This window comes from Salmo salar, chromosome 13 (assembly GCF_965601325.2).
Source record: "Salmo salar chromosome 13, fSalSal1, whole genome shotgun sequence".
Taxonomy (NCBI): domain Eukaryota; kingdom Metazoa; phylum Chordata; class Actinopteri; order Salmoniformes; family Salmonidae; genus Salmo; species Salmo salar.
This window is the reverse complement of record NC_138303.1, coordinates 18,567,501-18,590,018: the sequence shown is the minus strand read 5'-3', so window position 1 is coordinate 18,590,018 and position 22,518 is coordinate 18,567,501. Positions and strand designations below refer to the sequence as shown.

At 43.7% G+C, this 22,518-nt stretch overlaps 1 protein-coding gene across 1 annotated transcript in view; it reads left to right on the top strand.

Annotated features, from left to right (window-relative positions):
• Positions 1-22,518, top strand: part of LOC106566529 (voltage-dependent calcium channel subunit alpha-2/delta-3) — a 332,855-nt gene that overhangs the window by 154,245 nt on the left and 156,092 nt on the right. The window contains 3 exon segments of the mRNA XM_082959689.1: positions 1,477-1,551; positions 16,644-16,733; positions 19,856-19,969. Of these exon segments, the coding sequence (XP_082815815.1) occupies positions 1,477-1,551; positions 16,644-16,733; positions 19,856-19,969 (279 nt within the window).

The window sequence follows — 22,518 nt, the reverse complement described above, 5'->3', positions numbered from 1 at the left end:
GAGGTATACAGCTCATTGAGTGCGGTTTTAGTGCCAGCATCGGTCTGTGGGGGTATGTAGGCAGCTACGAAAAATACAGATGAAAACTCTCAAGGTAGATAGTGTACTCTACCTCAGGCGAGCAAACCTTGAGACTTCCTTAGATATCGTGCACCAGCTGTTGTTTACAAATATACATAGACCGTCACCCTTTGTCTTACCAGAGGCTGCTGTTCTATCCTGCCGATGCAGTGTGTAACCCACCAGCTGTATGTTAATTATGTCATCGTTCAGCCACGACTCAATGAAACATAAGATGTGACAGTTTTTAATGTCCCGTTGGTAGGATATACTGTATGTGCTTTTAGCTCGTCCAATTTATTTTCCAGCGATTGTATGTTGGCCAGTAGTACGGATGTCAAGGGCAGATTAGCCACTCGTCGGCGGATCCTCACAAGGCACTCCGATCTCTTTCCGCAATATCTTTTCCGTCTCTTTCTCTTCCGAATGACGGGGATGAGGGCCTGTTCGGGTGTCTGGAGTAAATCCCCCTCATCCGACTCATTAAAGATAAATTATTCATCCAGTTCAAGGTGAGTAATCGCTGTTCTGATTTCCAGAAGCTCTTTTCAGTCATAAGAGACGGTAGCAGCAACATTATGTACAAAATAAGTTACAAACAATGTAAAATAAAAAACAGCACGGTTGGTTAAGAGCCCATGAAATGGCAGCCATCCTCTCCGGCGCCATCTTCACACACATACACACATACACATACAGACATACACACACACACACACACATACACACACATACACACACATACACACATACACATACAGACATACACACACACATACACACATACACATATAAACACATACACACACACACATACACACACACACACACACACACACATACACACAGACATACACACACACACACACACACACACATAAACACACACATACACACATACACATACAGACATACACACACACATACACACACACACATATAAACACATACACATACACACATACACACACACATACACACAGACATACACACACACACACACACACACACACACACACACACACACACACACACACACACACACACACATACACACATACACACACATTCACACATACACATTCAAGCATACAGACACACACATATTCACACACACATACACAGACAAACACACACACATTCACACAAATTCACACACACACACACACACGTACACATACATACACACGTACACACACACACGTACACAGATACACACATATACACACAGGTGCCATTTTTTCAGGGGGCTTGAACTCTAAAGGCTCCACTTAACCCACGGTTCTGTGTGTAGATTTATATGTGTCTATACATGCATCTACATGTGTGTGTTGGTCAGTCCTACAGATATATAACAACAGTATGCTCCAATGACTTTTTCTCTCCCCTCTCTCTGTCCCTGTGGTGTTTGTCTAGTACAACGACGAGGTACACTATGTAGAGCCATGCCTGAATGGAACTCTGGTCCAAGCTGACGTCACCAACAAAGACGTGAGTCTAATACAGCATAACAGTTCCTTTATGACCATGATCAAATATGATGTCTCCCAAGAGACCTATCCCAGAATGCTTTATATTCTGTTGACTATACACACGCAAATATACTGACACACAAACACACACATAACATGCACGCACATTTAAGCTGACTTTACACACACACACACCACACACACACACACCACACACACACACACACACACACACACACCACACCACACACACACACACACACACACACACACCCCCCCCCCCCCCCCCCCACATACAATGATCATTTTCGCTGCTGCTACTCTGTTTGTCATATATCCTGATGCCTAGTCACCGTATCCCTATACATACACTATATATACAAAAGTATGTGGACCCCCCATTCAAACTAGTGGATTCGGCTATTTCAGCAACACCCGTTGCTGACAGGTGTATAAAATCGAGCACACAACCATGCAATCTCCCTAGACAAACATTGGCAGTAGAACGAATTTACTGAAGAGCTCAGTGACTTTCAAAGGATACCACCTTTCCAACAAGTCAGTTCGTCAAAGTGGTAGGACGTACAAGCTCACAGAATGTGACTGCCGAGTGCTGAAACACGTAGCGCAAAAATATCGTATGATCTCGGTTGCAACACACTACCGAGTTCCAAACTGCCTCTGCAACGTCAGCACAATAACTGTTCTTCAGGAGCTTCATGAAATGGGTTTCCATGGCCGAGCAGTCGCACACAAGCCTCAGATCACCATGCGCAATGCCAGGAGTCGGCTGGAGTGGTGCAAAGTTCTTCGTCATTGGCTCCCGAGTGGCGCAGCTGTCTAAGGCACTGCTTCTCAGTGCTAGAGGCGTCACTACAGACCCTGGTTCGATTCCAGGCTGTATCACAACCAGCCGTGATTGGGAGTCCCATAGGGTGGCGCACAATTGGCCCAGCATTGTCCGGTTTGGTCGGGGTAGGCGGTAATTGTAAATAAGAATTTGTTCTTAACTGACCTGCCTAGTTAAATAAAGGTTAAATATAAAATATAAAATAAAAAACATAAATTGGACTCTAGAGCAGTGGAAACACATGCTCTGGAGTGATGAATCATGCTTCACTATCTGGAAGTCCAACGGACAAATCTGAGTGTGGCAGATGCCAGGAGATCGCTATCTGCCCCAATGCATAGTGCCAACTGTAAAGTTTGGTGGAGGAGGAATAATGGTCTGGGGCTGTTTTTCATGGTTCCAGTGAAGGGAAATCTTAACGCTACAATATACAATGACATTCTAGACGATTCTGTGCTTCCAACTTTGTGGCAACAGTTTGGTGAAGGCCATTTCCTGTTTCAGCATGACAATGCCCCCGTGCACAAAGCAAGGTCCACACAGAAATGATTTGTCAAGATTGGTGTGGAAGAACTTGACTGGTCTGCTCAGAACCCTGACCTCATCGAACACCTTTGGCATGAATTGAAACGCTGACTGCAAGCCAGGCCTAATTGCCCAACATCAGTGCCCGACCTCACTAATGCTCTTGTGGCAATGTTCCAACATCTAGTGGAAAGCCTTCCCAGAAAAGTGGAGGCTGTTATAGCAGCAAAGGGGAGACAAACTAATGGGGAGACATAATAATACCCATGATTTTCGAATGAGATGTTCGAAGAGCAGGTGTCCACATACTTTTGGTCATGTAGTGCATCTACCTCCAGCACTCCAGTATCCCTGCACATTGTAAATATGATACTGGAACTGACCCTGTATATAGCTTCTTACTTTCTCCTGTTCTTCTTATTTCCTATTTTTATTTCTCATGTGTTTTTATTCTACCTTATTATTTATTTTTAGTACTGCATTGATACTGACTACTGAATTCTTGGGTTTGGAGCTTGCAAGAAAGTCACATGACATTAAAACTTTAAACTGAGACTTGATGGAATGTGCCCGATGTTCAGAGTGGAGAGGTTCAGCAGCCCTCTGGTCTATGTGTGTGTGTGTGTGTGTGTGTGTGTGTGTGTGGCTGGCAGTCCCATTAAGATGGTTTCAGTGATAATCCCAGTCAGGGAGATGGAGAGAGACAGGGGATAGTCTGCCTGCCTATCACTGTAGAGAGGGAAGCACAGTTAGAAACCTGCATTCATTTCCACAGTCTCATTCTCAAGGATTCATTCAGTTATACACACACTTTACTTTCTATTTCTGCATGGACCCATTTCCAGGGGTGCATTCAAAATTCAATTTTCCCATCCTGCTAAGCCTTCCGTTAGCCAATGGCTACCCCCACTTTTCTATTTGTGTGTGTGTGTGTGTGTGCGTGTATACTGTATTTGCATTATCCCCATTACTTCCTGCCAAGGCAGCAGCTACTCTTCTTGGGGTACAGCAACATTCAGACAGTTATATACATTACATATTGTGTCGTTGCCCTTACAAAAAAAACATTCAAAATGTGCAGTTTGACAAATTATATTAAATGTATTAAATTTAGAGTTCCATTGTAAACACCACCTTTTCATATGTGAGGAAAATAACATGTTTTCACCTCAAATGTGAATTGTAGTTTCACATGTGAAATTTGCGATTTCACATGTTAAATATGTTCACATGTGAGAATCGGATATACCATTTCACGTAAAACAACATTTCATGTAAAACAACTCAACCTGTGAAAATCTCCCTTTAGCATTTGGAGTTGCAAGTTGTGATTGTTTTTCACATGTGAACTTGCAATTTCACACGTGTAAGTGAGATTTTCACATGTTATAGTTTTATGAAACTGCAAATTAGATTTTTATATGTGACTGTTTTTGCAATTCGACATGTGAAAGTGAAAATCTAATTTGCAGTTACAGATGTAAGAAAACTCCACATTTACTCCAATGTTTGTAAACAAAGTAAATGTAAACACATGGTTAAACTATAATTTTGATTTCATGGATGGTCAGTCCTAGCATCCATAGCGTAGTCTATGGATTTGAGAATGGTTGCATTTCTCCAGCCACATCCCTCAGCTTTTTACCAAAAATGTGGTGGGGAGGACACTTTAATGTTTCAGTTAAGGATTGTTGCTTTAATCACCTTTACTAGAATAATAGTGTTATATTGTGTAATCCTGTAGTGAGTTGTATTTGTGCCTTTAATATCAAGCAAAATGTCTGTAGAGAACACATTTCTTAGTATTGAAAATAAAATTCATAAAAATAATGATTTGAAAGCAAATTATAAACCCAAAAGCATTTCTAGTAAAACAAAATATTGCAGGGAAACAGTTGTAAAAAGCGAGAGCAAATACATTGTAAATAGATGCAAAATATTTTTGTTCAGTAAAAACGGTTTTATGATAATTAAATAAAACACCTTTCTCTTTCCTGCAAATGTCCCTATCTTTGGTTATGATACCTTGACCTTTACTTTCACTCACTTTTTTCCAGTTGCAAGTTTTGGCACATTCATTCCAGCAGCTTAGCACCCTGCATCCCACTGCTGGTTTGCCTCTGAAGCTCATCAGGGTCGGTCCGTGGATGTGAGACCACACGTAGCTGGAAGTGGTAGAAAATAATCAGGTGAAAGATAAACATGTGGAGAAAAAAGGTCACGTGGGGATCATTTTTTTCACGTGGGCAAAACGTGAACAATTTTAATGTGAAACTTCACACATCCACTTGTTAAATCCACTTCAATCAGTGTAGATGTAGGGGAGACAATTGAGACATGGATTGTGTATGTGTGCCATTCAGAGGGTGAATGAGCAAGACAAAAGATTTAAGTGCCTTTGAACGGGGTATGGTAATATGTGCCAGACGTACCGGTTTGAGTGTGTCCAGCTCTGCAACGCTGCTGGGTTTTTCACATTCAACAGTTTCCTGTGTGTATCAAGAATGGTCCACCACCGAAAGGACAGTGTTAGGAAGGTGTTCTTAATGTTTTGTACACTCAGTGCCATAGGAGGTTGGTGGCTCGTTAATTGGGGAGGACAGGCTCGTGGTAATGGCTGGAGTGGAATGAGGGGAATGGTATCAAGTACATCCAACACATGGTTTCTATGGTTTCTATGTGTTTGATGCCATTCCATTTGCTTCCATTATTATGAGCCGTTCTCCCCTCAGCAGCCTCCTGTGCTCAGTGTATTGATACATTTTTTTCACATCTGATTTCTTCACGTTTCTTTGTTGTTGTAAGGGTGTGTGTGTGTGTGTGTGTGTGTGTGTGTGTGTGTGTGTGTGTGTGTGTGTGTGTGTGTGTCAATGTGTCGGTGTGTGCATGTGTGTGTGTGTGTGTGTGTGCGTGTCAATGTGTGTGTCAGTGTGTCGGTATGTGCGTGTAAGTATTAGGCCTAGAGTGTGTTTGTTGTGCTGTGAGTCAGTCCTCAGATTGCGTCTTAGCCTGCGGTAGAGGATTAGCCTAATGTCTTTAACTTGAAGAGGTTGTATGAAGTCCCTGCTTTCTGTCTCTACTAAAACTGTTCAAAGCCTCAACTGTCCATAAGGACTCATCTGTCTCTACTAAAACTGTTCAAAGGCTCAACTGTCCATAAGGACTCATCTGTCTCTACTAAAACTGTTTGAAGCCTCAACTGTCCATAAGGACTCATCTGTCTCTACTAAAACTGTTTGAAGCCTCAACTGTCCATAAGGACTCATCTGTCTCTACTAAAACTGTTCAAAGCCTCAACTGTCCATAAGGACTCATCTGTCTCTACTAAAACTGTTCAAAGCCTTAACTGTCCATAAGGACTCATCTGTCTCTACTAAAACAGTTTGAAGCCTCAACTGTCCATAAGGACTCATCTGTCTCTACTAAAACAGTTTGAAGCCTCAACTGACAAATAAACACGCTTGGTTTTTTTCAGTGAAAGTTAGCCTATCAATGTTCACCTGATTTACCACCCACCAACCGACCCACCCTCCCACACACACACACACACACACACACACACACACACACACACACACACACACACACACACACACACACACACACACACACACACACACACACACACACACACACACACACACACACACACACACACACACAGTTATTTGTCTGATTAAACTGATTGAAGAGGATGAATAGGAGAGAAAAACAATGACAGATAGAGAGAGGAGAAAGGAGATAGACCGAGAGAGGGATCTGGAGAGAGGGTGAGGTATAGGTAAAAGATTCCACTAAGGAGACTGTATTGGTCGAGGTATAAATAATGCCCAGGGTGTTACGTGTAAAGCAGTTGGCTCTTGGCAGTGGAATGTGTTAAGTACCGGAGGAGTTATAATAGAAGCCATGCCAGCACAATAACTGGCACTCTGATCACTTTCAAACATGACCCTCAAACACTCTCTTACACAAACACGCACACGCACCGCACACACACACAGCACAGACACACACACACACACGACACACACACCGCAGCACGCGCACGCACACACACACACGCACACACACACACACACACACACACACGCACGCACCACACACACACCACACACACAGAAATAGAGGGAGAGAAAGGAGGGGGAGAACTAGAATAAGGAGGACAGCTATAGTAGAGTACATAGCTCCTAGGCAGCAGAGGCTCTCTCTCTCTCCTGCAGTGACCTACTGTACTGTAAGAGCTTTTAGAAAATAATCCATCTTATCCCCCCATTCCTCTCACTCTCTCGCTCCATCTCGTTCTCTAACTTACTCACTACTCTCTCTTAATCTTATCCCCCCATTCCTCTCACTCTCTCCCTCCATCTCGTCCTCTAACTTACTCACTACTCTCTCTTAATCTTATCCCTCCATTCCTCTCACTCTCTCGCTCCATCTCGTTCTCTAACTTACTCACTACTCTCTCTTAATCTTATCCCTCCATTCCTCTCACTCTCTCGCTCCATCACGTTCTCTAACTTACTCACTACTCTCTCTCCCCTTCCCACTCTGACAGCCTGTATCTCTCTACACCTCAGTCTCCCTCTCTTCTTCATTTCATTTCCACTGACAGTCTCCACACCTAGTATCTTTAATTATCTTCCTTTACCTCATTCTGTCTCCTCATTCTGTCTCCTCATTCTGTCTCCTCATTCTGTCTCCTAGTCTTCATTCCTTATTCCTACCTCACCCTTCTGTCTCTCATTCTATGACTTTCACAAATTCTCTCTTCACCAAATCCATTTGGAGAAGTTTTTCTTCGCTTCTTTCAATGTGACACTGAATGACTTCAGTAAGAAGGGCTGGGGTTGTGCTGATAGCACCCAGTTGTCTGCTTTTAACAGACACTGTGATGTGGGTTTTATTCCGCAATGTGGTGTGTGTGTGTGTGTGTGTGTGTGTGTGTGTGTGTGTGTGTGTGTGTGTGTGTGTGTGTGCATGGGTGGGTGGGTGTGTATGCATGGACGCTCAGGCTTATCAAGGGCTTGCACAGCATGGTTCCTGCATGTCTCTGGGTTGTATTAGTTTGGTCTTATCTTTCTGTCTCTGAGTCGACTAGTTTAGTCTTATCTCCTCCCAAAGATACAGAACTCATTAGAATATCTGGGATGCTTCACCCAAAAAGCTTCTTCCTGTCTCTCTCTCTCTTTCTCCCGCTGTTGCTCTTTCTCTCTCTCACTCTTTCTCTCTCTCGCTCTTTCCCTCTCTCACTCTTTCTCTCTCAATTTCAATTTAAGGGCCTTTATTGGCATGGGAAACAAATCATAAATGAACAGTAAACATTGCACTTACAAAAGTTTCAGATGTCATTTTATGGCTAAATGCAGTGTTGTAATGATGTGCAAATAGTTAAAATACAAAAGAGAAAATAAATAAACATAAATATGGGTTGTTTAACTTCTCTAGGGCCGGCGGGACGAAATCGTCCCACCTACGTAACAGCCAGTGGAATCCTGTGGGGCGTTATTCAAATACCTTAGAAATGCTATTACTTCATATGACTATTTTACACCATTTTAAAGACAAGACTCTCGTTAATCTAACCACACTGCCCGATTTCAAAAAGGCTTTACAACGAAAGCAAAACATTAGATTATGTCAGCAGAGTACCCAGCCAGAAATAATCAGACACCCATTTTTCAAGCTAGCATATAATGTCACAAAAACCCAGAAGACAGCTAAATGCAGCACTAACCTTTGATGATCTTCATCAGATGACACACCTAGGACATTATGTTATACAATACATGCATGTTTTGTTCAATCAAGTTCATATTTATATCAAAAACCAGCTTTTTACATTAGCATGTGACGTTCAGAACTAGCATACCCCCCGCAAACTTCCGGTGAATTTACTAAATTACTCACGATAAACGTTCACAAAAAGCATAACAATTATTTTAAGAATTATAGATACAGAACTCCTCTATGCACTCGATATGTCCGATTTTAAAATAGCTTTTCGGTGAAAGCACATTTTGCAATATTCTCAGTAGATAGCCCGGCATCACAGGGCTAGCTATTTAGACACCCAGCAAGTTTAGCACTCACCAAAGTCCGATTTACTATAAGAAAAATGTTATTACCTTTGGTGTTCTTCGTCAGAATGCACTCCCAGGACTTCTACTTCAATAACAAATGTTGGTTTGGTCCCAAATAATCCATAGTTATATCCAAATAGCGGCGTTTTGTTCGTGCGTTCAAGACACTATCCGAAAGGGTAAATAAGGGTTACGAGCATGGCGCATTTCGTGACAAAAAAAATCTAAATATTCCATTACCGTACTTCGAAGCATGTCTACCGCTGTTTAAAATCCACTTTTATGCCATTTTTCTCGTAAAAAAGCGATAATATTTCGACCGGGAATCTGCATTTAGGTATACAGATGAAAGAAAATAAAGCATGGGGTCGACTCGGGCACACGCCTGAGCCCATAGTACTCTGATCGGCCACTTGCCAAACGCGATAAAGTGTTTCAGCCAGAGGCTGCCTCGATATCGTTCAGCTTTTTCCCGGGCTCTGAGAGCCTATGGCAGCCGTAGAAAGTGTCACGTTAGAGCAAAGATCCTCAGTCTTCAATAAAAAGAGCCCAGATGACCAACAACTTGTCAGACAGGCCACTTCCCATATAGAATCCTCTCAGGTTTTTGCCTGCCATATGAGTTCTGTTATACTCACAGACACCATTCAAACAGTTTTAGAAACTTTAGGGTGTATTATATCCAAAGCCAATAAGTATATGCATATTCTAGTTACTGGGCAGGAGTAGTAACCAGATTAAATCGGGTACGTTTTTTATCCGGCCGTGTCAATACTGCCCCCTACCTCCAACAGGATATACAATGGTGTTTTGTCTTCACTGGTTTCCCCTTTCTTGTGGTAACAGGTCACAAATATTGCTGCAGTGATTGTGTGGTATTTCACCTAATAGATATGGGAGTTTATCAAAATTGGGTTTGTTTTCAAATTCTTTGTGTCTGTGTAATCAGAGGGAAGTATGTGTCTCTAATATGGTCATACATTTGGCAGGAGGTTAGCAAGTGCAGCTCAGCTTCCACCTCATTCTGTGGGCAGTGTGCACATAGCCTGTCTTCTCTTAAGAGCCAGGTCTGCCTACGGCGGCCTCTCTCAATAGCAAGGCTATGCTCACTGAGTCTGTACATAGTCAAATCTTCCCTTAATTTTGGGTCAGTCACAGTAGTCAGGTATTCTGCCATTGTGTACTCTCTGTTTAGGGCCAAATAGTATTCCAGTTTGCTCTGTTAATTATTTCTGATCAGTCAAGTAATTCTCTTTTTGTTTTCTCATGATTTGGTTGGGTCTGATTGTGTTTCTGTCATGGGGTTCTGTGGGGTCTGTTTGTGTTCGTGAACAGAGCCCCAGGACCAGCTTGCTTAGGGGACACTTCTCCAGGTTCATCTCTCTGTAGGTGATGACTTTGTTATGGACGGTTTGGGAATCGCTTCCTTTTACAGTGGGGGAAAAAAGTATTTGATCCCCTGCTGATTTTGTACGTTTGCCCACTGACAAAGAAAGGATCAGTCTATAATTATAATGGTAGGTTTATTTGAACAGTGAGAGACAGAATAACAACAAAAATATCCAGAAAATGCAGGTCAGAAGTGTTATAAATTTATTTGCATTTTATTGAGGGAAATAAGTATTTGACCCCCTCTCAATCAGAAAGATTTCTGGCTCCCAGGTGTCTTTTATACAGGCAATGAGCTGAGATTAGGGGCACAATCTTAAAGGGAGTGCTCCTAACTAGCTTGTTACCTGTAAAAAAAAGACACCTGTCCACAGAAGCAATCAATCAGTCAGATTCCAAACTCTCCACCATGGCCAAGACCAAAGAGCTCTCCAAGGATGTCAGGGACAAGATTGTAGACCTACACAAGGCTGGACTGGGCTACAAGACCATCGCCAAGCAGCTTGGTGAGAAGGTGACAACATTTGGTGCGATTAATTGCAAATGGACGAAACACAAAAGAACTGTCAATATCCCTCGGCCTGGGGCTCCATGCAAGATCTCACCTCGTGGAGTTGCAATAATCATGAGAAAGGTGAGGAATCAGCCCAGAACTACACGGGAGGATCTTGTCAATGAACTCAAGGCAGCTGGGACCATAGTCACCAAGAAACCAATTGGTAACACACTACGCCATGAAGGACTGAAATCCTGCAGCGCCCGCAAGGTCCCCCTGCTCAAGAATACATATACATGCCCGTCTGAAGTTTGCCAATGAATATCTGAATGACTCAGAGGACAACTGGGTGAAAGTGTTGTGGTCAGATGAGACCAAAATGGAGCTCTTTGACATCAACTCAATTCGCCGTGTTTGGAGGAGGAGGAATGCAGCCTATGACACCAAGAACACCATCTCCCCCGTCAAACATGGAGGTGGAAACATTATGCTTTGGGGGTGTTTTTCTGCTAAGGGGACAGGACAACTTCACCGCATCAAAGGACGGGGCCATGTACCATCAAATCTTGGGTGAGAACCTCCTTCCCTCAGCCAGGGCATTGAAAATGGGTCGTGGATGGGTATTCCAGCATGACAATGACCCAAAACACACGGCCAAGGCAACAAAGGAGTGGCTCAAGAAGAAGCACATTAAGGTCCTGGAGTGGCCTAGCCAGTCTCCAGACCTTAATCCCATAGAAAATCTGTGGAGGGAGCTGAAGGTTCGAATTGCCAAACGTCAGCCTCAAAACCTTAATGACTTGGAGAAGATCTGGAAAGAGGAGTGGGACAAAATCCCTCATCAGATGTGTGCAAACCTGATGGCCAACTACAAGGAACGTCTGACCTCTGTGATTGCCAACAAGGTTTTTTTGTTGTTATTCTTTCTCTCACTGTTCAAATAAACCTACTATTAAAATTATAGACTGATCATTTCTTTGTAAGTGGGCAAACGTACAAAATCAGCTGGGGATCAAATACTTTTTCCCCCACTGTAGGAGGTTGTAGAATTTAATGTCTCTTTTCTGGATTTTGATAATTAGCCGATGTCATCCAAATTATGCTTTCCATTAATTATTTGGTATGTTACGTTGTACACAGAGGATGTTTTTGCATAATTCTGCATGCAGAGTCTCAATTTGGTGTTTTTCCCATCTTGTGAATTCTTGGTTGGTGAGTAGATCCCAGACCTGACAACCATAAAGGGCAATGGGTTCTATAACTGATTCAAGTAATTTTAGCCAGATCCTAATTGGGATGTTGCATTTATGTTCCTTTTGATGGCGTAGAAGGTCCCTCTTGCCTTGTCTCTTAGATCATTCACAGCTTTGTGGAAGTTACCTGTGTTGCTGATGTTTAGGCCGAGGTAGGTATAGTGCTTTGTGTGTTCTAGGGCAACGGTGTCTAGATGAAATTTGTATTTGTGGTCCTGGCAACTGGACCTTTTTTGGAACAACATTATTTTTGTTTTACTGAGATTTACTGTCAGGGCCCAGGTCTGACAGAATCTGTGCAGAAGATCTAGGTGCTGCTGTAGGCCCTACTTGGTTGGGGACAGAAGCACCAGATCATCAGCAAACAGTAAACATTTGACTTCAGATTCTAGTAGGCTGAGGCCGGGTGCTGCAGGCTGTTCTAGTGAACTCTCCAATTCGTTGATATATATGTTGAAGAGGGTGGGGCTTAAGCTGCATCCCTGTCTCACCCCACAGCCCGGTGGAAAGAAATGTGTGTGTTCTTTGCCAATATTAGCCACACACTTGTTGTTTGTGTACATGGATTTTATAATGTCGTATGTTTTTCATCCAACACCACTTTCCATCAATTTGTATAGCAGACCCTCATGTATAGCAGACCCTCATGCCAAATTGAGTCAAAAGCATGAGAAGACTTTGCCCTTGTTTTGGAGTCTTTGTTTGTCAGTTAAGGTGTGCAGAGTGAATACGTGGTCTGTCGTACGGTAATTTGGTAAAAAGGCAATTTGACATTTGCTCAGTACATTTTTTTCATTGAGGAAATATAGGAGCCTGCTGTTATTGATAATGCAGAGGATTTTCCCAAGATTGCTGTTGACGCATATCCCCTGATAGTTATTGTGGTCAAATTTGTCTACACTTTTGTGGATTGGGGTGATCAGTCCTTGGTTCCAAATATTGGGGAATATGTCAGAGCTGAGGATGATGTTAAAGAGTTTAAGTATAGCCAATTGGAATTTGTGGTCTGTATATTTTACCATAACCCTGTTTTTGTCTATCCCTTCCCTCTCTCACGCTGTTTTTGTCTCTCCCTACCCTCTCTCACGCTGTTTCTGTCTCTCCCTACCCTCTCTCACGCTGTTTCTGTCTCTCCCTTCCCTCTGTTTTGTGTCATCTGTCTCTGATCTCTCTCTTTATTCTTTGTCGATAAGAAAGCAATAATGTCAAATGAATGAATAGTCAGACCAGAACAAATCTTTTTGTTTCCACCTTCACTAAATATATTTGGATTCTAGTGAAAGTTCAGAAGATGGTTTCTATTTGAGTTTGATGGCCATCTCATTTCATCTCTGAGAGTAATATCTGTATATCTGCCTCAGAGAGAGAGTGAGAGAGAGAGCGAGTGAGAGAGGGAGAGAGAGAGGGAGCGAGAGAGGGAGCGAAAGAATGAGAGAGAGAGGGAGTGAGAGAGTATGAGCGAGAGGTTGTTAGTTTTGAGTGAGCTGTGAGTGAGGGAAAATTGCGCTGGTGTCTGTATGCTAACAGAGTGGACCCAGAGAGATATGAGACCCTACTATCATCAGACCCACTGCTGCTGAACACACACGCACGCACGCACGCACGCACACACACACACACACACGCTTATGCACGCACGCACACACACACACACACGCTTATGCACGCACGCACACACACACACACACACATACTGTAGTAGGTAGAGTCGGTTGGGCCTCAGGGTACAAACGTGTGCAGAGTCTATTAACCTTTTCCTTGTGCACAACAAAGTGAGCACTCACTCCATATCACCTGGCGGGTATAGGATTACTTACATCTCTGTTTAAAAGACGGGTAACAGGTAATGGTGTATTCTGAAACTGGGTGGGCTGAGGTACTTGTTTGTGTGTGTTGATGGGGAGATGTTTGTGACTCCCAAAGGAGAAGCTCGCATATGGTCTATGTTGTTGTGACTCCCAAAGGAGAAGCTCTCATATGGTCTATGTTGTTGTGCCTCCCAAAGGAGAAGCTCTCATATGGTCTATGTTGTTGTGCCTCCCAAAGGAGAAGCTCTCATATGGTCTATGTTGTTGTGCCTCCCAAAGGAGAAGCTCTCACATGGTCTATGTTGTTGTGACTCCCAAAGGAGAAGCTCGCATATGGTCTATGTTGTTGTGACTCCCAAAGGAGAAGCTCTCATATGGTCTATGTTGTTGTGACTCCCAAAGGAGAAGCTCTCATATGGTCTATGTTGTTGTGCCTCCCAAAGGAGAAGCTCTCATATGGTCTATGTTGTTGTGCCTCCCAAAGGAGAAGCTCTCATATGGTCTATGTTGTTGTGACTCCCAAAGGAGAAGCTCTCATATGGTCTATGTTGTTGTGCCTCCCAAAGGAGAAGCTCTCATATGGTCTATGTTGTTGTGACTCCCAAAGGAGAAGCTCTCATATGGTCTATGTTGTTGTGCCTCCCAAAGGAGAAGCTCTCACATGGTCTATGTTGTTGTGACTCCCAAAGGAGAAGCTCGCATATGGTCTATGTTGTTGTGACTCCCAAAGGAGAAGCTCTCATATGGTCTATGTTGTTGTGCCTCCCAAAGGAGAAGCTCTCATATGGTCTATGTTGTTGTGCCTCCCAAAGGAGAAGCTCTCACATGGTCTATGTTGTTGTGACTCCCAAAGGAGAAGCTCTCATATGGTCTATGTTGTTGTGACTCCCAAAGGAGAAGCTCTCATATGGTCTATGTTGTTGTGCCTCCCAAAGGAGAAGCTCTCATATGGTCTATGTTGTTGTGACTCCCAAAGGAGAAGCTCTCATATGGTCTATGTTGTTGTGCCTCCCAAAGGAGAAGCTCTCACATGGTCTATGTTGTTGTGACTCCCAAAGGAGAAGCTCTCACATGGTCTATGTTGTTGTGCCTCCCCGTTGCATCTGGGAATCTGTTACCCCTGTCTGATAGGAAGCACCACAAGAACAGAGGGTTGAGGAGTGGGTGAGGGGAGAGAGAAGAAGAGAGAGCTGGGAGGAGATGGAGATTTAGGGACAGGAACATCTGGAGAGGTGTGGAAAGGGATTTGAAGAGGGTTGTGTTTTGTGTGTGTGTGTGTGTGTGTGTGTGTGTGTGTGTGTGTGTGTGTGTGTGTGTGTGTGTGTGTGTGTGTGTGTGTGTGTGTGTGTGTGTGTGTGTGTGCATGCACGTGTTTGTTTGTTTGTGTGAGTGTGTGTTTAGATTGAGGCCAATGTTGGTAGTGCCCCCAGGCTGTAGTTTATAAGGAGACAAACAGATGACAGCCACCGGGTTGCTGACAACATTAAACTCCATTCATTTTCTGAGAGAAATTTATGTGAGCGGACACACACACACACACACACACACACACACACACACACACACACACACACACACACACACACACACACACACACACACACACACACACACACACACACACACACACACACACAGGGGAGAATGCCTGGAGAAGAATTGGTCTTTAACTGAGTAGCCTTGGGAGGTGGGTCATGGAGGTGAACATGGTTGTGTTCACGTTTTGTGGACTAAAGTCACATGTCAGTGTGTAAATGTTAATTCACTGGTTTATTGTGAGTACTTGCCAAGTTAAAGAGGTCTGACAGACTGGCATTACAATCTCTACTCTCGTGACATGTTTTGTTTCTTACTGTCCACAATCCTTTCTTCAATTTATGTTTTTCATCCATCCCTCCATTTCCATTTTCTTTCTTCTCCTTTTACTCCCCATCTCACTCTCTGTATTAATATTCTTTCAGCACTGATAGTTGTTTTCTCTCTGTATTAATATTCTTTCAGCACTGATAGTTGTTTCTCTCTGTATTCATATTCTTTCAGCACTGATAGTTGTTTCTCTCTGTATTAATATCCTTTCAGCACTCATAGTTGTTTCTCTCTGTATTAATATCCTTTCAGCACTGATAGTTGTTTCTCTCTGTATTAATATCCTTTCAGCACTGATAGTTGTTTTCTCTCTGTATTAATATCCTTTCAGCACTGATAGTCATTTCTCTCTGTATTAATATCCTTTCAGCACTGATAGTTGTTTTCTCTCTGTATTAATATCCTTTCAGCACTGATAGTTGTTTTCTCTCTGTATTAATATCCTTTCAGCACTGATAGTTGTTTCTCTCTGTATTAATATCCTTTCAGCACTGATAGTTGTTTTCTCTCTGTATTAATATCCTTTCAGCACTGATAGTTGTTTTCTCTCTGTATTAATATCCTTTCAGCACTGATAGTTGTTATCTCTCTGTATTAATATCCTTTCAGCACTGATAGTTGTTATCTCTGTATTAATATCCTTTCAGCACTGATAGTTGTTATCTCTGTATTAATATCCTTTCAGCACTGATAGTTGTTATCTCTCTGTATTAATATCCTTTCAGCACTGATAGTTGTTATCTCTCTGTATTAATATCCTTTCAGCACTGATAGCTGTTTCTCTCTGTATTAATATCCTATCAGCACTGATAGTTGTTTGCTCTCTGTCCATCTCTATGCGCAGCATTTCCGGATGAATCTGGATAAGCTGTTAGCTAAAGGCATCGGCATGCTGGACGTAGGTCTCACTGAAGCCTTCGAGGTCCTCAATGATGTGAGTACTCACACACACACACACACACACACACACACACACACACACACACACACACACACACACACACACACACGAGTACACACACACACACACGAGTACACACAAAAACATACAAACAATGTTATACTACAGACAGACAGCAAGAGAGAGTGAAAGGGGAAGAGAGGCTGAGAGAGGGAGAAGGGCATTCAGATCAGAGTTAATTAAAACACTGCAATTAATACCTTAATCAACAGACACATGTTAACAAGAGAATGCTTGACCCAATCCAGTGGCTGGAACCCTGATTACACACAGACACACACACAATGTTATTAAAATGTGTGATGTAAGTTTGACCCAATCAGACGTGGTGCTTTGAGCACCTAGAGAAGGGTTATATAAATGATATCCATGCATATTATTAGTTCCATTATGATGATATGATTAGAGTGATGATATGTCAGGGTGTGTCTGATTATAGCGGGGTTAGTGGTTAGTGGTTAGTGTTGTGGAACGAATGTACTATATAGTAGACCTAATGGATTGTAATGAATTGAACCGCCATGCGTTCTCTCAATACCTCTCCCTCTCTCTCTCTCTCTATGTCTCTCTCTCTGTCTCTGTCTCTCTTTATCTCTGTCTTTCTCTCCCTCTCCCTCTCTCTCTCTCTCTCTCTCTCTCTCTCTCTGTCTCTCTCTCTGTCTCTGTCTCTCTTTATCTCTGTCTTTCTCTCTCTCTCTCTCTGTCTCTCTCTCTGTCTCTGTCTCTCTTTATCTCTGTCTTTCTCTCTCTCTCTCTCTGTCTCTCTCTCTGTCTCTGTCTCTCTTTATCTCTGTCTTTCTCTCTCTCTCTCTCTCTCTGTCTCTGTCTCTCTCTCTCTCTCTCTCTCTCTCTCTCTCTCTCTCCTCTCTCTCTCTCTCTGTCTCTCTCTCTGTCTCTATCTCTGTCTTTCTCTCTCTCTCTCTCTGTCTCTCTCTCTGTCTCTGTCTCTCTTTATCTCTGTCTTTCTCTCTCTCTCTCTCTGTCTCTCTCTCTGTCTCTGTCTCTCTTTATCTCTGTCTTTCTCTCTCTCTCTCTCTCTCTCTCTCTCTCTCTCTGTCTCTCTGTCTCTCTCTCTGTCTCTGTCTCTCTTTATCTCTGTCTTTCTCTCTCTCTCTCTCTGTCTCTCTCTCTGTCTCTGTCTCTCTTTATCTCTGTCTTTCTCTCTCTCTCTCTCTCTCTCTCTATGTATCTCTCTCTCTCTCTCTCTCTATGTATCTCTCTCTCTCTCTCTCTGTCTCTCTTTATCTCTGTCTCTCTCTCTCTGTCTCTCTCTCTGTCTCTGTCTCTCTTTATCTCTGTCTTTCTCTCTCTCTCTCTCTATCTCTCTATCTCTCTCTCTCTCTCTCTCTCTCTCTCTCTCTCTCTCTCTCTATGTATCTCTCTCTCTCTGTCACTTAGTCTCTCTCTCTCTCTCTCTCTCTCTCTCTCTCTCTCTGTCTCTCTTTATCTCTGTCTCTCTCTCTGTCACTTAGTCTCTCTCTCTCTCTCTCTCTCTCTCTCTCTCTCTCTCTCTCTGTCTCTCTTTATCTCTGTCTTTCTCTGTATCTTTGTCTCTATCTCTCTCTTTCTTTCTGTCTCTCTCTTTCTTTCTGTCTCTCTCTCCCTCATTGTCTCTCTCTCTATGTCTATCTATGTCTCTCTCTCTCTCCCTCTTTGTCTCTCTCTCTCTCTCTCTCTCTCTTTCTCAATCTCTCTCTCTCTCTCTCTGTCTATTCAATTCAATTCAAAAGGCTTTATTGCACTCTCTTCCCCCTCTCTCTCCTAATGCTCTCTCTCTTCCGCCTCGCTCTCTCTCTCTTTGTCTCTACCTTTTTGTGTCTATCTTACTCCCTCCCCCTCTCTCTCTCTGTCTATCTCACTCCCTTCCTCTCTCTTTGTCTCTGTCTACCTTTCTCTCTCTGTCTCTCAGTTTCTCTCTCCCTCTCTCTCTCTCTCTCTCTCTCTGTCTCCCTCCCTCCCTCTCTGTCTTTCTTTCTCTCTCTCTCTCTCTCTCTCTCTCTCTCTCTCTCTCTCTCTCTCTCTTCCTCTCCCTCTCAATCTCTCTCTTTCTCTCTCTGTCTATTCAATTCAATTCAAAAGGCCTTATTGCAGTCTCTTCCCCTCTCTGCTAATGCTCTCTCTTCCCCCTCGCTCTCTCTGTCTATGTTTACCTTTCTCTTTCTGTCTATCTCACTCCCCCCCTCTTTCTCTGTCTATCCCACTCTCTCCCTCTCTCTCTCTGTCTATCTCCCTCCCTCCCTCAATCCCTCTCTGTCTATCTCACTCCCTCTCTCTCTTTCTCTCTCTCTCTCTATCTCTCCCTTCTCTCCCTGTCTATTCAATTCAATTCAAAAGGCTTTATTGCACTCTCTTCCCCCTCTCTCTCCTAATGCTCTCTCTTTTCAACCTCGCTCTCCTAATGCTCTCTCTCTTCCCCCTCGCTCTCTCTCTTTGTCTATCTACCTTTCTCTCTCTGTCTATCTCACTCCCCCCCTCTTTCTCTGTCTATCTCACTCCCTCTGTCTCTCTCTTTGTCTCTCTCTCTCTCTCTCGCTCTCTCTCTCTCTCTGTCGATATCACTCCCTCCCTCTCTCTGTCTATCTCACCCCCTCCCTCTATCTCATTCCCTCCCTCCCTCTTTCTCTATCTCACTCCCTCCATCTCTCTCTTTGTCTCTCTCTCTCTCTCTCTCTCTGTCTATCTCACTCCCTCCTTCTCTTTGTCTCTGTCTACCTTTCACTCTCTGTCTATCTCACTCCCTCCCTCTCTTTGTCTCTGTCTACCTTTCACTCTCTGTCTATCTCACTCCCTCCCTCTCTCTCTGTAGTTATTTGGCCGTTAGGAAAGGAGGTTAAGTTGAGACAGGGGTGTAATCTAATGTGGGTAATGGACTGTGAAACACTATCACTAGGGTTCTCTCTTCCTACGGGTTAGACTGTTAATGTGTGGATGAACTCTACTCTCCCTGTCTCCGTCCGTCGTCCTCTTCCTAAGGATTAGACTACTACATTTGCGCTAATAATCTTTCTCTCCTTCTCTCTCTATGTCCCCCTATCTCTCTCTCTCCCCCATCCCTCTCCATCCCTCTGTTTCTCTTTCCATCTCTCTCCTTTTAGTTTAACCAGACAGGTCGAGGCAGTGTGTGTAGTCAGGCCATCATGTTGGTGACCGATGGGGCAGTTGATACTTATGACTCTGTGTTCGCCAAGTACAACTGGCCCGACAGAAAGGTATGTCTCCCCCATGAGTCTCCTGTCTCTCCCTCTCTCCCCATTGTTTCCCCCGGCAGTACATCTGTGTTTAACGGATCAGCAGTGTGACCTCATGACCTTCCCTGCAGCCAGGTGGATCTCCACTGAGATACAATATGCTGCTAATGTCCCACCCAGTTGCTAACATGCTAACATGCTACGCTGACTTCTCAATGTGTAAAAGCACATCATGCTAACACGCTACACTGATTGCTCAATGTGTAAAAGCACATCATGCTAACATGCTACACTGACTACTCAATGTGTAAAAGCACATCATGCTAACATGCTACACTGACTACTCAATGTGTAAAAGCACATCATGCTGACATGCTACACTGACTGCTCAATGTGTAAAAGCACATTATGCTAACATGTTAACATGCTACACTGACTGCTCAATGTGTAAAAGCACTAATGCTAACATGCTAACATGCTACGCTGACTGCTCAATGTGTAAAAGCACATCATGTTAACATGCTAACATGCTACACTAACTGACTGTTCAATGTGTAAAACTACATCGTACTAACATGCTACACTAACTGACTGCTCAATGTGTAAAAGCACATCATGCTAACATGCTACACTGACTGCTCAATGTGTAAAAGAACATCATGGTAACATTAGAAGTCAGCAAAAAAGAAATGTCCTCTCACTGTCAACTGCGTTTATTTTCAGAAAACTTAACATGTGTAAATATTTGATTCAACAACTGAGATATAAACTGAACAAGTTCCACAGACATGTGACTAATAGAAATGGAATAATGTGTCCCTAAACAAAGGGGGGTCAAAATCAAAAGTAAAGGTCAGTATCTGGTGTGGCCACCAGCTGCATTAAGTACTGCAGTGCATCTCCTCCTCATGGATTTGCCAGTTCTTGTGAGATGTTACCCCGGTCTTACACCAAGGCACCTGCAAGTTCCCGGGCATTTCTGGGGGGAATGACCCTAGCCCTCACCCTCCAATCCAATAGGTCCCAGACGTGCTCAATGGGATTGAGATCCGGGCTCTTCGCTGGCCATGGCAGAACACTGACAATCCTGTCTTGCAGGAAATCACACACAGAACGAGCAGTATGGCTGGTGGCATTGTCATGCTGGAGGGTCATGTTAGGATGAGCCTGCAGGATGTGTACCACATGAGGGAGGAGGATGTCTTCCCTGTAATGCACAGCGTTGAGATTGCCTGCAATGACAACAAGCTCAGTCCGATGATGTTGTGACACACCGCCCCAGACCATGATGGACCCTCCACCTCCAAATCAATCCCGCTCCAGAGTACAAGCCTCGGTGTAATCCTTCGATGATAAACGCGAATCTGACCATCACCCCTGGTGAGACAAAACCGTGACTCGTCAGTGAGGAGCACTTTTTGCCAGTCCTGTCTGGTCCAGCGACGGTGGGTTTGTGCCCATAGGCGACGTTGTTGCTGGTAATGTCTGGTGAGGACCTGCCTTACAACAGGCCTACAAGCCCTCAGTCCAGCCACTCTCAGCCTATTATGGACAGTCTGAGCACTGATGGAGGGATAGTGTGGAGGGATTGTGGAGGGATTGTGCGGATTGTGCGTTCCTGATGTAACTCGGGTAGTTGTTGTTCCCAACCTGTACCTGTCCCGCAGGTGTTGTTACATGTGGTCTGGCACTGCGAGGACGATCAGCTGTCCGTCCTGTATCCTTCTACCACTGTCTTAGGCGTCTCACAGTACGGACATTGCAATTTATTGCCATGGCCACATCTGCAGTTCTCATGCCTCCTTGCAGCATGAAAGCCAAGTTAACAAGCAGATTACCGACCATTTTGAATCTCAATGTACCTTCTCCGCTATGCAATCTGGTTTCAGAGCTGGTCATGGGTGCACCTCAGCCACGCTCAAGGTCCTAAACAATATCATAACCGCCATCGATAAGAGACATTACTGGGCAGCCATATTCATCGACCTGGCTAAGGCTTTCGACTCTGTCAATCACAACATTCTTATTGGCAGACTCAACAGCCTTGGTTTCTGAAATGATTGCCTCGCTTGGTTCACCAACTACTTCTCCGATAGAGTTCAGTATGTCAAATCGGAGGGCCTGTTGTCCGGACCTCTGGCAGTCTCTATGGGGGTGCCATAGGGTTCAATTCTCGAACCGACTCTCTTCTCTGTATACATCAATGATGTCGCTCTCGCTGTTGGTGATTCTTTGATCCACCTCTACGCAGACGACACCATTCTGTATACCTCTGGCCCTTCGTTGCACACTGTGTTAACTAACCACCAGATGAGTTTCAATACCATACAACTCTCCTTCAGTGGCCTCTAACTGCTCTTAAATGCAAGTAAAACTAAATGCATGCTCTTCAACCGATCGCTGTCCGCGCCTGCCCGCCCGTCCAGCATCACTACTCTGGACGGTTCTGACTTAGATATATGTGGACAACTACAAATACCTAGGTGTCTGGTTAGACTGTAAACTCTCCTTCCAGACTCACATTAAAAATCTCCAATCCAAAATTAAATCTAGAACCGGCTTCCTATTTT